Source organism: Haemaphysalis longicornis, unplaced genomic scaffold (assembly GCF_048455015.1).
Source record: "Haemaphysalis longicornis isolate Haplotype H1 unplaced genomic scaffold, Haemaphysalis longicornis Haplotype H1 scaffold_2, whole genome shotgun sequence".
NCBI lineage: Eukaryota > Metazoa > Arthropoda > Arachnida > Ixodida > Ixodidae > Haemaphysalis > Haemaphysalis longicornis.
In genome coordinates, this window is record NW_027526295.1 from 225,102,483 (window position 1) to 225,122,195 (window position 19,713).

At 49.0% G+C, this 19,713-nt stretch overlaps 1 protein-coding gene across 1 annotated transcript; it reads left to right on the plus strand.

Annotated features, from left to right (window-relative positions):
• The first annotated feature begins 228 nt into the window (after positions 1 to 228).
• On the plus strand, positions 229 to 12,773 carry LOC144168530 (semaphorin-2A-like). Its single transcript, XM_077697494.1, has 5 exons — positions 229 to 351; positions 512 to 635; positions 5,044 to 5,211; positions 10,423 to 10,544; positions 12,756 to 12,773. Exons 1-5 carry the CDS (start codon positions 229 to 231, stop codon positions 12,771 to 12,773), a joined length of 555 nt encoding a protein of 184 aa, XP_077553620.1.
• The last annotated feature ends 6,940 nt before the right edge of the window (positions 12,774 to 19,713 follow it).

Here is a 19,713-nt window from a genome sequence, read left to right on the forward strand (position 1 = left end):
CTCACAGGGGGATTAAACTATAATTTAGAGCAATCTCGGCCTGTCTCGGAGCTACGTATAAAGTTGACCTATTTTATGCTTGATATTTATCTTCGGATGCAAGCACAAGGAACTTCATAGCACGAAGTTGCAATCGGAGAAATATTGCACCGTGGGACTGCGAGTATACACGTTCCCAGCAACAATGCAGAAATGCTCTGCGAAGACCATAGTGAAAGGGACTCACCCATGCGCGCGCAGTTGGGCACCGCCGTGGACTGCAGAAACCACATTCACGAGGTCCATCCGATTCGTGACGGCAGCACGCTCTACATCTGCGGCACTCACGCCAGGAGCCCCACAGACTGGCAAGTACGCGTGAGTACTCTCGCCACGAGTTCCCTTTGGCCACGCCATGCTGGGTTTTTTAAACAGCGGAGGCCGAGCTACCGCACGGGAACATCGCGGTCGGCTGCTTTTTTTTTTTTTTTTTGAAGCCAGCATCACACTTCTTTTCGCTTGTGGATTGCAGGCCGCCGACTTGACGTTGGTGCCTGAAGCTCAGCAAGTCTTCATCGGGGATAACAACAAGACCGGTGGGGCGGAGGGTCGGTGCCCCTTCTATCTGCACCACGACACCACCTCCTTGTGGCTCGGTCCGTATATACTGCATCCGGATCCTTATAGAGTGCAAGCTGCATGCCAGCGCAAGTGCGCTATTTTCTTTTATCACTCAGATGAGCAATTAAGGAAGTGCAGATGACTCTGGTCTGTTTTACGTCGTCCAGACCATGCTACGCCTAACTAAATCTAGTTTTGAGGCCTAGTTACAGAATAAAACCTCGGAAGGGGAGATCAAGACATGGGATTTCACCGTCCGATTGATACGACCTAATTTCAGCGGCACCGCCTTCACTGAATCAACGAGACGTGGCGTATAAGCTGACCGGTCACTGGGAGGTTCACTGTACGCGTGATCGAACAAGGTCGTTAATGCTTGCGTCCTTTGGCGAATTATCAACGAATTAACAGCAAATCAATCTATCGGGAAGCTTACGGAGTTTCGTTTTTTGAGGCTTGAGGGATTGTATTTCGGTGTTTTATTGACTGGGCATACCTCATTGCAGTGGCATAAACATAGTTCTCTCGGTTACTCGTATTTGAGGGCACGCATGCTTGAACTGAGCACCTTTATGCCGAGTTGTAAGGTCAGGTCAGGCCAGGTTGGTTATGTCCAAGCAGTAACTAAAGACGACGTGGAACACATGCTATACAGGACGACGGAGTAACCGTAGATTAGCTAAAGCATGGAGGATGCATCGTACTAGAAAAGCTTGGAGAATTATCCTCAGAATGTTTCGTGATGTTTAATGTGCTCCAATCCTTGAAAAATGCCAACATATTTCTCATTCAGAAGAAGGGTGATGTAAAAAATGTTGAAAATTATTGAAGCTTCGGCCTTCCCTCTGTTGTACAAAGTTTTTCAACAGCGTATTAGCTAAGCACATAAACAAAAGCTTCTATCTCCAGACACCGAGAAAAAAGCATGAATTTCGGAAAGGCTGTTCAATAATATACCTAATTCATGCCATCAGTCACGTAATACAGAAGTACAGGGAGTGTAATAAACTTTCTAACATGGCATCTGTCGATTAGAAAAAAATGCGTTCGATTCTGTAGATACCGCCACAGAACTTGAGTGTTGAGATACTAGGGAATAGAGAACACATGTACAAGACTATTGGAGGGCGTAATGGTTGCACTTGCACGGGCAGTGTAATATTTTCCAACAAAAGCGTAAGTTTTCCAATTAAGAAGGTCGTGAGACAAGGAGGAAATATCGCCCCAAAATCGTTCACAGCCTCCCCGGGGGAAATATTTAAGAAGCTTGCAAAAAGTGGGGGCACTAGTAAATGGGAAATGTTTTAGCCTTTTGATGTTTCGTGTGAAATGGTCTTGTTCAGTCAGCCCGAAAAGTTCCTGCACGAAAAATTGGCCGCGTATCTGCTCCTTTCGTTGAAAGTACTTAGGTGTTAGCATCAAGAATGATCTCTCCTGGACCGTCCACATAAACAAGTTAATCACCAGCGCTAGTAGATCTCTTGGGTATCTGCAGCGTACAATGAAACTTGCTCATTTTCACTTAAAACTACTAGCCTATAAAAACCTAATCCGCCCTAAATTAGAGTATGCAGCCGCCATATGGGATCCGCATCAGAAGTACCTAACCGATAACATAGAAGCAATTCAAAACCGCGCCGTTAGATTCACTTTCTCGGACTACTCATCATTTACTAGTGTCACAGACCTGAAATCACGCGTAGCCCTTCCTCCCTTCAGCCACCGCCGGAAGCTTGCGAGGCTGGCATTATTTCACCGGTTTTATCATTCTTTATCACCCAACAATTACATCGTGCCGAAACCCCATGCATCTAGCCGAAGCAATAATGAACTACAAGTAACACACCCTCGCCCCCGTACTAACACATTTCGCAGTCATTTTTTATACGCACTACAAAGGAATGGAACAATCTTCCAGATCACGTGGTCCAATTAAGAAACCTTTGCCAGTTCAAGTCGTCGCTTACAGCGCCCGGGATTGTGTGATGTATTGGTGCCGTTTCTTTGTTTGATGCCCTTCACTTTATGATTGCTATTTCCAGCTTATTCTTTTTTATTCGTTGTTTTCATCATATTTGTGTTTCAGCCTTACCGCTAATACATTGCGTATTGATACTATTTCCGTGTCCGCTGAATTTTACATTTTTGTACATTTTCTCGAACCGACGTTGTGCATTTTTTTTTTTGTTATCATGGAGCTCATGTCACCCTTCTATGCTCGTACCAAGTGTATTTTTTGTACAACCCCTCATGTAATGCCTCCACTGCGGAGGCCCTTAAGGTATTAAAATAAAAAAAGAAAAAGAAAATTCCCCCGCATTTCCCCGAGGGGGAGAATGTGAAAGTGCGAATGCACGGTTGTCGGCCCGCTTGCGGCGCTTGCGCTCGGCCCCCGCAGCCCACCGCCTCGCCGCCTTCTCTTCCATCTCTTCCATCGGGTTTGTAGTATCACGTGTACACCACGCAGTTATCAAGCCGCTATAACGCCGCTGAGTCGCCAACGCACGCCGCTGACGACGTAGTTTGAATGCGTTAAAGATATAAGGCGCGTTACTGACAATATCAGCGTCGCGTCCGTGGCTTATTCGGTAGAGCGTCGGGCTGCGGCCCGCAAAGTCCTCGGATCGAAACCTGGCGCCGGATGCTGTTTCTTCTTTAAATATAGAGGAGCACTGCGGACGCCGACGCCGCCGCCGACGCCGGCGGTGGATGGTTTGGGGTCGCTAATGTCGTTAAAGGACGATAGTCTTTGTAGAGATTTGCCAAGGAAATGCCCCCCTTTGCTTTCCCGCTCACCACTCATTATGTTCCTGTTCTGTCGCGCGCATCCCAAGGTAAACATACCAAAGGCTTGCTCAAGGCGATTTGAAATTACCGCGTTCTACTGCTACAGGCCGGGTTTCTTGATGCCAGCGCTGCAGTACGGCGGAGACGCGCGTGAATCGAGACGGCCGACTTCAAGGTCTATTGAACCGCGTTGCCGTGCGCCACGTGTGTTCCAAGCAGACCGTGGACGCCAGCTAGTGGAACCTTTCGTTGCTGTTGCCGCGTGATTTCTCATATGCCGCCAGGAGGTGGCACTGGCAACAGCAGGCGGTGGTTTCCTGCAGTAGATGTAGAATATCATTTGCTATCGAAAAAACAAGCATCCATGAATTTTTTAACAAAGGAACACTGTAAATATCCCTTGTGTCTTTGTGTACTATTTTCCTATCCTATATTTTCGTAGTATCTTGTTATTGTTCAACAAAGTTGACAAGTGTGAACATATAAACCGGGCTTAGACGTTTACATTTGGCTGTAAGTATATAAGACGATTGCGCAGTATCCATTTTAATTTGGCCGGGTGGCTGAATCGAGTCACAGACAGAAAGACGGACAGAGAGACCAAAATTTCTGGGTTTAAGTAACTTAGCCAAAGAAAGACTATCGTCTTTAATACCTCAGACACCTTTCTTTTCAGAAGCTTTCCGAGACAGTTCCCTTAGATTTTCTGCTCATGTGTTTTGTTCTGGCCCCGTAATAAATAAAGTTCACCTACGCCGAGAAAACCTTCCGTGTGGGACTTCTCACGAATTTCGTTAGCAAACCACACACACGCATTGACACAGTTCGCCCCCCCCCCCCCCCCCCCCTTACGTCCCCCAAAACAGCTCCAGCGTGTTCTGCGTGTAGGCGCACGATGAAAACTGGCTGGTTCTGTTCTCAGTCGGATACTCAGCGAACTCCTTAAAACATTAGCGTTAAGGAGGTCGTCGATTGTCTCCGAGAAGCCTTCAGGAAAGGACTACCAGAAAACCTTCTTACATGGTAAAAAAGGTGACAAGACGGGGACACAAGAAGGGACACTTACTCAGGGCGCGTCCTAGGCCAAAGGTGCGGAAGTCACTGCAGGGTTATGACACAGATGGTTTGGAAGACCAGGGCCCATTTTTTTCTAGAAAGCAGACTATTGAACTCAGAAATTTGCGTTGTTCGCGAAGTTTGTTAAATAACTTCCGCGACTTTAGCCTAGCGCTCTTCCTGTGCAAATGTCCCTTCTTGTGTCCCCGTTTTGTCACGCTTTTTACCCTGTCGAAGTCCTTTCACCAACTAGCCCTAACTTCTGCATTATATAGGCTACTCCCAACCCATCCAAGGCGGTGCAGGGAGGACTGGTAAACGGATTCCTCCACCAGAAGCTTTTTCAAAAGCGAAAACAAGGCAGTTCGTTCGTTTTCTTGTTCGTTTGAACTTTTTCATCGCAATGCGCTTCTAGTGCCGGATATTTGGATGGTAGATGGGGACCATTACCGCTCTCTTTATGTGTTCGTTGAAAATTTTGTTTTACGGTGATGACTGTAGCGCGCAAGCCACTAAAATATCCCGATTTCTATCGTGTGTGTAGTTTTGAAGCTCAATTTTATAGGCACCTTACGCCTTTTACTGGGCTTCTCAATACAGACGACGTGCCCGTCCCGAACACCTCATCTGTCGTTGGGCTAAGCACCTTAAGTTCGCCCAACAACTACGCCTTCTACCGGACGGCCGCATACAACATTTCGAACAGGAGTCAGCGACTGCACGACTACCTCATCACCACCCAGTCCGACAAAATCGTCGTTCTCAACAGTGAGCATCATCACGTCCTATGCCACGTGCCTTAATAGAAAGACAAGGAGAGAGAGAGAGAGAGAGAGAGAGAGAGAGAGAGAGAGAGAGAGAGAGAGAGAGAGAACTTTATTATACATTCTTCACGTCCTAATCGTGGAAGTTCGGTTGGCGGCGTTGGAGTTACAGCAGAGCAGCGAAGGGCAGCGAAGGTGCGCACTGGCGTGCAAGGATGAAGGCGGCTTCGTGTCCTATACAAAAGTTGTGGGATCCAAGAGTTGGGGTCATAACGTTGCACGGAGGTGTAGAGGAGGAGTGGCCGGGCTCTCTCAGGAGTCGGGGACGTCGAGGGGGAGAGTAAGGGCATAGGTAGTGCGGCGAATGAGTAGCACGAGGACAGGAACAGAATGCGTGTTGGATGTTGGGGTAACCACTACACCACTGACACTATGGGAGGACTGGGCGGTTGAGTAATCGCTGTTGCAAAAGGTTGCAGGGCATGGCTTGACGGTCGTAGGCGGCTTTGCGGTGCGGGAAGTGCGGCGATGGTGGCGGAATAAAGCGGCGGGAGTGAAGGAGTTAATTCGGTTTCTGCCGCCTGCATTTAAGATGGTTAGCACTCATCTCTGGCCGTAATCCTCCGGCCAAGGAAGGGGGTTGCTCGGTGCACAGTCGCGAGCAAGGTCATTGCCTTTTTCGTTGCCTTCTATACGTTATTGGTGGCCGGGTATCCCTTCCAGAAGTACATTAAGTTCGGGGTATTGATGGTGTTAAGGTGTCCACGATTGTGTGCATGGGTAGCATGTTGCTGACAAAATCACGGAGAGCGTCCTGGCTGTCCGCACTACGAAAGCATGCAAACCCTAGCAATCTCTCTTAGGACTATTTTGATTCACGTCGTCGTAGGCCACACGTGTTGTGGAGACGTGGAGGAGAAGTCGGAAGAAGAAAGGTGCAGAAATAAGGACCCAAAATACAGCAAAAAAAGTCTCTTTGGTAAACCCGATACTGACATGTTAATTAGTGCGGCGCCCGAATTCGGACGTAAAGCGAAACAATGCGCGCGCAGATTTTATTATTGGCTGCTAATTTCATTAAAATTTACCTGCACGATTCATCTCCGACGATCGTCTTTACCTGCAAAGCATGCGTCAGCAATCACCGGTGCAGTTCACGCGCCGTGAATGCTTCAATAGCGTGCAAAGTGGACAAGTCTCTATGACAAGTATGGGAAACGGAAACAACGTACCCGGAAAAAATACTATCAGAGAAAATGGTCTCGGGAAATATGGTCCCGGAGAAATTGCTTCCAGCGCCAAGGTAGGAAAATACTGGCCCAAAAAATTACGCCGGACGCGGCCGCCACCCTTCACTGGAGGCGAAAACGACGACGCTCGCATGTTCGAGATTACGGTGCACGTTAAAGATTTCTACGTGGTCAAAACAATCCGGAGCCCTCCTCTATGGCGCGCCTCATCGCCAATGTAGCTTCGCCGCGTTAGACACCATAACTAATCAATAAAAAATTACCGCTTATCGTGAATACTTTGTTGCCTGAACTTCTATAATTGGATAAATGATTGCCAGATACATTTTGTTTAACACATCACGGTTTATTTGAATATTTTGCAATCCTTGGGCTGACGCGCCGCCGCTTCTGGGTCATTGGTTGGGAGCTCGGTTGTGTTGTAAGAACGAGTAGAAAAATTGCCGTGGTTGAACCTAGTTAGGCCAAGTTTGCCGAGCGATAGCTCAAGTTTCTCCCATACAGCGTGCAGGGAACGCTCACAAACTCACACCGCAAGACAAATCGCAGGCGCCGCTCAGCGCAGTCCGCGTTGTAGGCGCCGAACACGCAGTAAACTCGGATGCAGCCGGCGCCTTCTTGCGGCATTTTCTGACGGAACGCGCCCTCACTCTTTTTCTCTATCGGCCTCTGCGCACCCTTCCCCTGGAACGAACCAGCGATTAGAGGCATTCCCTGCGCACCGCACGAGGCGCTGGCTTGACCTTGGCTGAGCTTGAAGGTCAGATTGGTCCGCTACGAGGAATGAAACGTTTTCTTCGTTATTGCCTGGAGTAATATAGCTTTCGCTTTGAGATTTGGTATGCGCAAAACATTAGCCTTTGTCTGGCAACTGTCGAAGAAGGATATTTCTGGGGAAGCCTACTTCGCTGATAAGAAGAACGGTTAAGTCTAGATAGTCTAGATAACGTTTTGCTTATGTATACCTGACGCTGGCCGGCTAGAGATCACGTTGGGTATACTTGCCTTGACCCTTCCAGCGCTCCTGTGTAGCCACTGTACTGAGTTAATTTGTAATCGGCTTGAATACTCTAATAGATTCGAGGTCAAAGGAGCTCCTCCGCGCTCCTTTAAAGGGACACTGAAGTGAATTTGTCAAGCTCCCGTTTTTGCTTGCACTGCGTAGACTGGCTCAAATTAGCACACTTTTCATCGTTTATACGGTTGACAAATCGGTAATTATTTTACAAAGCGCGAAAGAAGAAAAACTACCATGCGCGGTTTGCGGCGGCCGCACCAACTAAGGCTGTGACGTTGAGAGGAGGGGCGCCGTGATTGGACGATGCCCAAGGTTAGCAATCACACAAGTTTCGGTTTCGGTTTCGGTTCTGTAAAACATAACCAATGGCTTTGTTGGATGGGCATTCTCAATATCTCAGTAATCATCGTACCGCGCTTCTGCCATGTTGTCGGCTGTAAAATGCACAAGCTAAGCCTCCCAGGACGGCTTGTAGTCGTAGCATTCACTAGCCGAGACCTACGCAGTGCATGAACGCCCTCCGCGTACCCGCAGACGCCCAAATGTCATGCGCTTTTCCCCCATATTTGGAGCTTGCCTCCCTCATGCCTGTATCGTAAAAAGCGTGTTCGCACCAAGCCAAGGGTCTGTTCATTCTGGCCTGTGCCCACTGCCTGCAAGCAGTCGGTGCTTATGGCAACAGCACGCCAACGAGAACTCGCTAGCGCGCCAGTGCCAGCCTGCGCGCGTTTTGTGAACTAGTTCGTGTAGCCATGAACGTTGCGGCCCCAAAAAAGGTGAACTCAATATAGAAAACATCGGCGGAAAACAAAAAAGTTAACTTAAAAAAAAAAAAGCACGTACCCGCGGGGATGCGAACTCGTCACTCGCAAAACATTCGCCGTGTATTCCTAGCGCCTCAGACCGCTAGGCCACGGAGCGGGACGCAAATGCTTTGCTAATATAGGGTATATATTGTACAACCGGTTTACACTTTTATTTAGTTTTGGCATTTCAAGCCGCTTAGGTGACTATTTGTTGTACTGCGATCGTGCAGTAAGCGTCGCCCGAGTTTCCACAGCAGCTCACGTCTAGCAATTGCATTTCGTAGACGGAAAAGCGTTCGCAGATGCGTAGTCGTGCTGCTGACCGCTGTGCTTGTTCGCCCAGCGCAAAAACGTGCTTCCCGCGCCCTATTTTTACGCTGTACGGTAAAAATATCAGTTGATTTTATTTGCTTAGTACCTATATTGACTTCGCTGACTCTTGTCCCGCCTTCAAGAGGCCTTATATTTTCCTACTGGCGTACCAGTCAGCGAAGCGTCGCATGTGCAGCGCTTGTGTGAAGCGACCTTGACTTGGAGCTAGATACAGTGTACAAACAAACCAAGTAAAGAAAGGCACATTCTTCCATTCACAAACGTGTCCTGGCTTCGTTTCATCTAAGCGAACGAATTGCGACCAAGCAATTTTTTTTAACCTCCTTGATTGCGACGACCCGCCGGCGGCCGGCGGACGAAACGCTGGGCCGACTGGCTCTGTCGGCCGGGGAGCCGTGCAGTAGCGCAGCCGTGGCGCAGCCAATTGCCAGCTCCTCCCCTCCTGACGTCACACGAAAACGCCACAGAAAATGGGCGAGCGTAAAGAGAGGAGGACAGCGTTTTCGAATTAGTTTTTCTACTAAATAAAATCGCGTAAACGCGCCTAGAGTGGTCGAAACATGGCCTGGGGACTCCGGACTACAATTTGCGCAAGTAATCCCGCAATGTTTACATATCACTTCAGTGTCCCTTTAAGGGACCCTGCAACACTCTTTAAGCAGTGCAAGCAAACCTGCGCGACGTGTAGATTACACTGCCAGGAATACCTGAGCCAAATATTACACGTCCACATGAAGCGGTGAGCACGCAAATCGCCCTGAAGACGCGGAAAAAACAACCGCGCTCTCTTCAGTTCTCCTAATTATGCACCCCTGGCATGGCCTAAGGGACGTCACATAGGCCATGGCTGTCCGATCGGCTGTCACTGGTCAACTTCGCGGCTACTTTCTTCCATTTCCGCCGTCGTCAGCGCTGTCTACGAACCTCTTCTATGCCTGAGCCTGTACGCACAGTTTTGACGTTTCTTTCGTGTTTTAAGTGCGCGTGGAGTTTGAGTGATGAACTTCATACTCCCCTTTTAGCAAGATCACATGACAACAAACGTTTATTGCTTCAAAAACGCCCTACCAGCCTGAGCGCGCGCTTGCGAACAGGCGGCCGTGCCTGCTTTTTTGTGGCACCAAGCCGGAAATAGACCTCTCCACATTTCGGAGGAAAGGGGAAAACTCCCGGCCTGTCAATATCGAAGGCCGCCGGAGAAGACGCCGCGAGCAGCCCTCCGGGAGAGAGCGCGCAGCTTTCGTCGCGCTGTCTGCGGTAGAGTTGAGAGAGAACAATTATGCGCGATTTCTCATCGCGCGTAGTTTCAGTGATAGTTAACGGATTTTCATAATTCTTGCGGGAGGAGATTGCTGGGATAATAGACTTTGCCTTAAAATACATTCCGAGCAGGCGATGGTAAGTGTTGCAGGGTCTCTTTAAGTAACGTGAAGACTGTCATGCTTCCAAGCCCCGTTCGCGGTTTTGATGCTTCTAAAAAGAGACGGCATTGAATACCAGCGCATTGTTGTGCCTTGTGCGTTTCGCGATGTTCAAGTCTTCGCTGATATTGATCGACACTGAAACGCGTGTCCACTAGCTGTTAATTTTATTCTTGGCTATCCCGGTGACCTTTAGGGGAGTAATTTGAAGTCGTCTGTTGGGTGCAAAAAGCGAGGAAGGAGTGAATCAATATTGCGCACTTCCTGTGAGTCGTCGTCTTACTTAAATTATCGTCGTAAAGTCGCTTTTATGGTTCTTTAAATAGTTAGCGCACAAGATAGCCCCGTATAAGTGCCTTTCTGGTGTTCCTCGTGGTTCCTTTGCAGAGCCTCACGCCGTGGGCGCCTTCTCCCGCGACGAGCGTGTGTACTTCGTCTTCCGCGAGGAATCCGTGGAGCGAATCGCCTGCGGAGTCAAGAACGTCTCCGGCCTGGCAAGATTCTGCAAGGTGTGTCGTCAATGCAACCGTCCAGTTCGCGAGCTGCGTCGAAAGAAAAGTGTTCCCGGTTGCAGTGCAGCAAGATGAGACCGCTTAATCACGGGTGGAACATAAACGTCCTGCTTTCCTTACCTGTCACCTTTACAACGTATTCAATAGCAGAACTAGTGGCCCTACTGTTCTTTTTGAAGGACACGGGCCTGTCTAAACGATTTTAGGGACATTACTATAGTGCAGTGCCCTTAGTTCGTCCATTTTATCAGTGGACCGTATTAGTTTTGTGCATTTTCTGGTTGTGTGCGTTGTTTGTACCGCCTTTATAGTTGCCTGGTAACGTCTTGTGTTTTTTCTACTTTTCTTTCTCTCATTTTCTCCTTTAATATGTCCCGCTGTCCTTTCTTTCCCTTTCATTTCCCGTATCCCGTCCCCCCTGAGTATAGCCAACCGGACAGTATTCTGGTTAACCTCCCTGCCTTTCCTGTACTATTCCTAGTGGCCCGAGCCTCGTCGAACTGCGCGCCCGACACTGCCCGCCGCGAGTTCACTCTTAAAACGACGAGAGGATTCCCCATTTGGTGCACTTTGGTTCACGATTCAGTAGAAATAAAATTGCCTGATGTACAGGGCCGTCCACTTTAGCTGCGAACATGCCGCAGCATGGCGCCGGCTGCGCTCAGCGTAGCGCCAGCGCACAGGCCACGGCCACGCATCAAAGCTAAGTGGCGCAGGCGCATAGGGGCTTGAAGGAGGGGCTTCGTGTCGCCTGCTAGCGCGAGAGCGCGCCGTTCTTGCTTTGCTGGGAAGCACGCTTAACTCTCGCCATGCTTGTAGCGTCTAGGCGCGCCGCGACCGCGTTGCGGGAAAGCGCACTTCTCTGACTGCACCGCTTTGTGTAGTTTCTGCGTACGCCAACTGAGCGCTTCCTCTTTTCAGGTACACTGTCCCAGCTAAATGCATGTATTGCAGGACTGGTATGACTAGAGTTATTAGGCTTAGCGCCGCAAAACGACTCTTGCTACGAAGACTCCGGGTAACCATCACCTGAGGCTCTTCACCATGCACTGACACTGCGCAGCAAGCGCACGTTCTTCAATTTCAAGCGGAATGCTGGCATCGAAAATGGGTCTCCCGGCTCCGTATATTCAAGCACACTAACCACTCAGCCACCGTGGCGGGCCTGGTCATTTCCTGGCGGGTTTCTCAGGACTTCACCGCACCATAGAAGTAAAGAGGGTCAAGGAACACAGCTTTATTTTCTGCATGTGCTCTCTAAAGCGGATGACCGTATGACCGGATATGTCGTTCGGTCTACTTTTTTGACAGCGGAGCTGTTGTTACTGGCCGTAAGCTCGCCGTTGCAGAAAAAAATACCAAGTAAATTCCGAGCTCTCGTGGGCACGCGCCTCGCGGTGACCGCCGAGCGTCCCCGGCATGCGCAGTGGATTTAGCGAAAATAAAAAAACTGGCAAAAACCTTGAAGACCGAGAAAATGCCGAGCGCTCGTGAGCGCCTGCCTCGCGGAGCCACCCAGTCCCCGGCTCGGGTAGTGACTTTAGCAAAAAAAAAAAAAGTACCTCTAGCGCTGTCGCCAACCACTCCCGCGCATGTAAAAAAAACTCCAGCGCTAATGCTAAAGATCTAATGCTAAAGTTGAAAAGACGCCCTGCTTGCGAGAAGTCACAGCGACCGCCACATTCTCTGGAAGCCATTATGGATAATTGTAGACATGGCTACGAGTATGCCAATCCCTCCCGATAATACTTGCGATCGCACCACCGCTGCCTCGAGTCAATGATACAATGCTGAGGATAACTTTCCACGCACCACTCGCAGCGAAGAAGATGACAACCGCTTTGTTGCATATGACGGCGATTACTAGCATTGCAACTATGCAAATGAGCAATTATATTAAAACTTAACGGTGTCCGGCAATGCTCACCTACAACAGCTTCGCAATTCAAGTCGTGCGTGAGTGCAAGCTCCCCTATTTTTTTTTATCGGAGTGTCACATGCTAAGTATAGTCCGAAGACGCTCGCGGATTGCTCGATGCGACTGCGAATGTGATCAACGAACTCATGGAAATCAACAACAAATATCGTAAATATAAAAAGAAATCAGAATATCTTCAGTCCACGAAGAAAGTGTTTGTTTATATGCAAGACATAGTTTGCATTCGTAAGCACATTGAAAACGTATTAAACATATGGGTGATTTTTCAGTTCGTGGAGTTTGGCTAGGCAATGTGTGTGGTTTGGTAAAGAAAAGAATGCAGAAGTTGTGGACCTAAAGAATGAAGAAGCTGTAACACAGTTTTGTAGCATGGAACTGGTGACCACAGGTTCATTACTCACGTAGGCCCATTGCGAGAAATTGCGGGTCGTACCAGAAATGAGGATACGTAGCAGGCGGCAACAAAGGGAAGGGCCCCTGCCTCCCAATAACTAGCCAGGTAGGCAGCGCAACCAATGGCATATGCATCATAATGTATCAGACAAGAGGGGGACCAGTCCAGGACGCGACCGGAGAGTAGGACGATTGTACTGGGTGCGTGACCCGCTGGCTGGGCGACTTACTGCTTGAACCATCTCAACGATGCGCGATATTAATATATATGAAAAAAAGCCAATAGATATCGATACCAAAGTCGCTAGATTGAAACCCAGTCGCTGTGACCAAAATTCTGCGGAGGCCAAATGCATAGACGCCCATGTGCTGCGTAATACCAGTGCAGATTAAATAAATCCTGGTGGCTACGATTATACGTAGCCCTCCTCTACAGCGTCTCTCATTAAAGAAAACCAAGCCAGTTCTGAAATGTTTGCAACAATACATGATTTAGAATGTGACGGCGGAGGTTGCGGGTTCGATTCCCGGCCGCGGCGGCCGCTTTTCTGATGGAGGCGAAAAGCAAAAACGCCCGTGTGTACGAGATTTCGGCGCACGATAAAGATCCCCAGGTGGTCAAAATTAATCCGGAGCCCTCCACTACGGCGCGCCTCATCGCCTGCGTTGTGTCGGCGCGTTAAACCCCACAATCAATCAATGTGACCGCGAACCTGAAAAGAGGAAGCGCTCCGTTGTCGTACGCAGAAACCACACAACGCGGTAAAGTGAGAGAAGTCGCGGCGCGCTAATACGCTACAAGCATGCCAAGCCCATAAGTTACGCGTGCTTCACAGCAAAGCAAGCACGGTGCGCTCCCGCGCTAGCAGACGACACGAAGCCCTGCCTCCAAGCCCCTATGCGCCTGCGCCGCTTAGCTTCGATGCGCGGCCGTGGCTTGTGCGCTGGCGCTCCGCGGAGCGCGGCCACGCTGCGGAGTGTTCGCGCCTAAAGTGGACGGCCCTGTACACTGGGGTCGACTTCATTGGCGCATGTATATTTCGTTTCCTACTATGTCGGAATGGGAACTGCAATATACCGCATCGAGGCGCGATTAGTTGCGTTATAGAGAGCGCTGAGCTTGCGTCTATAGTTTGGGGAAGGGAAGTGCTTTTAAAGTGGAAGCATTCTTAGCCGTGTCACGCAAGAAATCTGTTGGTCCGTCCATTCGTCCGCACGTCTGTGACGTGTGACACAATGCGCTCCTTATAATACACGTAGAATGTCCCATAAAACGTTCCAGGGCCTTTTATTGCAAAGCGCGCTTAATTTAAATTAGGATCCTTTATTTAGTCAAAGGTGCGGATAGAAGCTCCTAGAAAGAGTGTTATGCACTTTGAGCACACTGCTAACCTTCAGCTGGGCGGTCTTCGTGGGCATTCCTCCCTTCTGGTTACCCATTGTGACTATAGGCCGTGTCTTCCTGATGAAGATTACGAGCCACGAACACAGAGGGGACGTTGAAGGGGCCGGCGGAAGGATTGGGAGGGAGAAGATGGAAACCGGGGCACATGTACGTAATAATGGCCGCAATTACCGGCATGGACAGAATGGTATATTGCAAGGAGAGACGGATTCCCCATGATTGTTTGCCTATACGTGTAGGATCGTGGCACTCGTGATTGGGAAAAATATGGCTGCGGTTAGCTCAGCTAAGCTTGCATATGCAAAGCGAAAGCTTGGCTTAGTCTTGTTGAGTCTTGGTTTCGCTTCGTTAGCCTTTGACGTAACTGTGTTGCCGACCACGGCTCTAAGCCGTTTGGCCCCGTGCAACGCTCACAGAAGGCCCGGCCTCGCTTTCATTCACAGCGAACGCAGCGGTCCTTTTCGCCAGACGCGAGACTAGTCACGTAGCCCGAGTCGACCCAGCGGCGCATGCGTGGGAGGCGGCGGGGTTGGTCGGCTGCCAATCGTCTCAGCGCCCGCAACCGCGGCGGCCGCCGCCGCTAGTTGGGCAGGACGACTGAAAACGAGGCCTTGTGCGCAGCGCCGCAAGCGGGCGCGGCGAATCACGTGGTGCACTTCGAGGGGTGTGTCGCAGGGGGTGTGTCGCAGGTCAAAAGGTGAACTTACGCATCCATGGCAAAACCGCAGGACTAAAGTAGCAAAGCTTCGGTTTAAAACATTTGAGGCCAACAAAACTGACTTACTGTCGACGCCACGGAGCTATACCAAGCCGCTTGTGACGCACGAAGACTCTAGTCGTGAACTGTATTTATGCTCACGCTTGTCTTTCTGAGTACTGGTTTTGCTTTGTGCAATAAAATACAGTACCGAAGTAAGTGTTTCGGAGTGAAGCCGAAAGAATGTGGAAACGGCCTATTTTGCGCAACTTCTCTGATCAACGCGTTGCCTTATATAGCGACTTACCCCAACTGAGCAATGGCGCGGATAGAACGCCAAGGGTCGGGGAATGCAAACCCAAAATAAGTAATCAAGTGCGTGGCATGCAGTCTACGCCCTCTCTGTCTGGCATCTAAGTATATCCCCCAATGCTTGTAGGTACCGGCAGCAACTAAACGCCAATTAATAGACGCCGACACATTCAACTGAGATTATACCCACCAGCACCAAGCACTAGTATAGTGCTTTGAAAAACAGCACCACCAATAATCAGTGTAATTACATGCTCTCCTCATTCGTCTTTTCATGTGTTCAAGGGATATTGTGGGGAAAACTATGTGACTGGTGGAAGACATTGATTTATATAAATTCCAAATGTGTTGCTTAGAGTGTTACTGAACCGGAAGAAAGGACCTGTGTAACTGTTCAGGAAGAAAGCATTGCTTTGTACTGGAGTATCTTCGTTTCAATTGACACAATTTCTGGGACAAATATTCCTGCAATGGGCGCTGATGACATTCCTGAAAGCTTCTGGTCTGCCTCGTACTGAAGACACATGGGTACTGAAAGTCTCCCGCCAATTTGCATTTACTAAGTTCTCGATCCAATAGAAATATGATTGGTTGATGAACATTGGGGTCGAGTTCAATGACGTATGTTAATTACGTTGCTTACTGCGACGGGGTGGGAACTGCAATTGACCGCATCGAGGCACGATTGGTTGCTTTGTACAGAGCACTGAGCTTGCGTCGACAGTGCGGGGAAGAAAAGTATTTTTAAGGTGGAAGCACTCTTAGCAGTCTCATCCCAGAAATCTGTCTGTCTGTCCATTGGTCCGCACGTCCTTGACGTGTGACACAACGCGCTCCTAGAAGGCCATATAGATGGTGTTCACATAATTTACGTAAAAGTTTAGCGAGCGATTTCTTCTCTTGGCAACAGGGAAAACTGCCAGGACAGTGCCCGCCGTGTCTGAAACGCGTCCGCATCTGGCAGTAAAAAAAGCAGGCCCCGGTGTCCCTTTTGTGCAGCGTACCACACAATTTTCGGCCGTGGTGTCAACAGATATGAATAATCGCAGTGACATTGTGTGTTGATGCTCTACTTGCCCTAAGAAACTCCGCTTCACCACCGGAGAATGAAGTTGCGGTTGCGAAAAAAGCGGCACGATGCAAGAAATACCTACGGGTTAGGGCAGTTACCTGCGAACACGGATATCAACGCAGGTGCGCCAGTCCCTTGCCCATGTGCACGGCAGAGTCGTTAAGAACAAAAGCCAAATAATGCTTCCGAAGAAATTGTGAATTTCCCGAACACGCTGATTGAGATACAACGGCACCCTAGCAGCAGAGGTAGCAGTCAGTGCATTGTTAGCTGGGAGGCTAGTGACAACTGTCGGCAAGTGGCCGAGCATCCGACTTCGCAACGGGGGCGATCAGGAACTGGCATAGCGTAGCACACACGTTGTTGCCAGCATGCGCGCCACGCCAATGAATACAACCTATAGAATGCCCAATAAGAGGCCTGTTAGAAAACGCGCTTTAATTAAAGATCCTTTATTTAGCCGAAGGTGGGAAGAAGAGCCGCTGGAAAGGATGCTAACGCAGTATTTCACAATCCAAACTCTGGAGTGTCAACATATTCTTTTTGCTTCCGTCTGCGTCCTGGTCCCCCTGTCAGCGATGTGCACTATTTGTCCCTTGACGGGCGATGTCTCGGTTTATTTTATACGGGCAGCGAAAAATAAACCAGTGAGCATAAATTTTGTAGGGAGCAAAATGCAGTATTAGGAAAAAGCGCACACCCAAGCACATCCACACTCGCTAGCGCGAACACATACGCACACACAAACGTGGGCGGACACTAATGATGGCTTACTTTTTTTTCCTACGCAAACCACCGAAACCATACATGCCAATATAGCACCAATTTGGGCTGGTTGTTCAATGGCCTCGTTTAGACTTCTAGGACAGCGTCTTCGAACACGGAAAACAAGGGCATTACGAAGCTATAGACGGTATTCGTTGGAAAGTTTAGCGGTCAATTTCTTCGCTTGGCAACACTGGAAACGGCCACAGACATGGCCGATGCGCCACGGACACGGCGCAGCCTGGGCCACTGCGGCCGCACGCCGAAGAAAAAAAGATACCCGCGTGCGTCATCTGCTCCGTTCCAATCCGATTCTAAACTGTGGCGCCAACAGAGATGTTATTAATCGCACTCACAGTGAAATCGACGCAATACTTTGCGTTCGGCGAAGAGTTCGTTACGTGAAACACAGTCATGTGTTTCACAGTCGTGGTTAGCACGGACAAGTGCCGCCATCCCGCGGAGCCCGACGTAACGAGCGCGCCGCCGGACGCCGATCGCGCAACAATCGTTCCCCCAAATAATGTAGGCAATTAGCGATTTCCTTTCTATTACACGCGAACAGAATGACATCGGTCGCCAAGACATCTACAACAACAAGCGATGGACTTCTTTCACCAAGGTGCGTCTTCAGTGCAATGACAAGACGCAACCGGTGTTCCCCTTTGATGAGATCCGTGAGTATACTTGAGAATCATTTGACACATATGGGAGGAAGGGGTCGACTAAGGCCGCGTGAGGAGCAAACGCATCGGCTAGCCCAATGGATCATGTTCCCGTGCTTCGCCAGAAGGGTGGCTGTGGCCACGTGGTTTTTGACGACCAGCGGAAGGCGTTAGCAATAGCATCAAAGCAAGAGTGCCGAAGGGCTGGCCCACCCAGGCCTACCCGATAGGTAATAGTTGATATGTTTATAAGCTAGGAATAGTGTGTAAAGGATGGATTAGGCGTCGAGGGTCAGCAGAATAAAGGGGGAAATTGGGTTTAAGGGGAGTTTTCAGCTTACAGGTATTGGACTCACTTTTGCGCTCCTTTCCTTCTTGAGACATGCCCTTCCTTAAGTGGTCGCAAACACCTAACAAAATCATGTCGTTCATTTATACGAATGTAGGAAAATAGACAAATACGGACAACGGGGCGCGTGGCTTTTAGTCTGCGCATCGCGGCTACGGACCGCGTATGCGCAGTAAGAAGCTAGGAGAGTTCCTACCCAACCTAGGTAAGTAAAGAGGATGATCAGCGTGTGAGCATGTTGTTGCGGTGAGATCTTTGAGCGGCGCCCCCTGGCTCTGACGTCGGCTTAGGGATTCGCGCCGCGGTCCCGCGGTCGTCTGCTACACTCCGCTTGTGTGGGGCAACAGTGCCTGGGCTAGAAATCGCCCGCTTCGTTGCTGAATTGTGTTAAAAAGCGTATTTCTAGCGACTCAGTTATTTTGCCAGCTTCTGACGCATCTGTATAATTTGAAGCTGTATCCCCCACAAGTTTGCAACACACGAAGAGATAGAGAACAACTTTCTTCAGAGTATCGGTCAGAAGATCGTGTGTAACTGGTACTTTGTTGCTTCTTCGCGAGGATCAGCGATCAGAGCTTCTGGATAAGTATGCAGAATGCGTAGGCTTCTCTGCAGTATTTTTGAGATGCTCCTATGAAGACTCAGCTGTCTAATACTACGTACCAAGCAGCGTCCTCTACACGCTCGTCGCACAGCAGGAAATCAACAGCTTTCTTCTGTTTCTTTCGTTGTTGTCTTATATCGGATTAATGTTTCTTGCTTTTTTTTCTGCCCAAGGCATTAATTTTTCTGCGCCGTCACCAACTTCTTATTAGGAGGTTTCTGGATGTTTGGGAGCCTCACAAAGGTCGTGTGGATATTTCCTTTATTTTGTATGGCATACATTCCCTTCTTCACAAATTGGCTTTCATTACGGCTGCGTGCAAGAAGGTGCATATCCGCAGCATGCTTTGTTTATTCGCATGCAAATACAATGAGAAGGTTTGTGCTACGCCACCGCGATCGCACCCTAAACAACGTTGTCCACAGTACTCGAAGGCGGCTTTTGTGCTCCGAATTTCTATCGTAATTATATCGTTATCATAACGAACTGACTCTCAACTCGAACAATGATGACATGATTACGGTGTTGTAGGCATGATATACTCGCTAACTAACGTAATAAATAGTATACCTGCATATATTACAAGACTCAAAACCGAAGAATTCCAAGTAGCTCTTTATTGCTTTTCAACCCTTCCAGGCGCGAAGAACAAATCCTATTCTACTCGGGATGGCGTTCTATGATTTGAAGAAAATTAATTTTACTCCCTTGTCCTGGACTGAGGACCCGGCCCACTAACCAGATCGATTTAATTGTTAAACAAAGTTTTCCCCTCCTCCCCTTACTCCTCCTCCTCCTCTTGAGTGCAGTTTTCATATAACGCATATTCGAATATCGGGAAGATATGGCTGTGCAAAATGTTCCCAAATATCCCTCCAGGTCTTAACAAACATATATGTGTTTCTATAAATTTAACGAAGACTTGACTCGTTTTGCTCAATAAACCTCCATACTGGTTAGATGCC

Bases quoted from the DNA above. Each gene is read 5' to 3' on its own strand.
- LOC144168530 (XM_077697494.1), top strand. From the start codon at position 229: ATGCGCGCGCAGTTGGGCACCGCCGTGGACTGCAGAAACCACATTCAC. The intron at 352-511 runs GTACGCGTGAGT...TGTGGATTGCAG, and splicing joins GGAGCCCCACAGACTGGCAA to GCCGCCGACTTGACGTTGGT. The intron at 636-5,043 runs GTCCGTATATAC...TTCTCAATACAG, and splicing joins CACCACCTCCTTGTGGCTCG to ACGACGTGCCCGTCCCGAAC.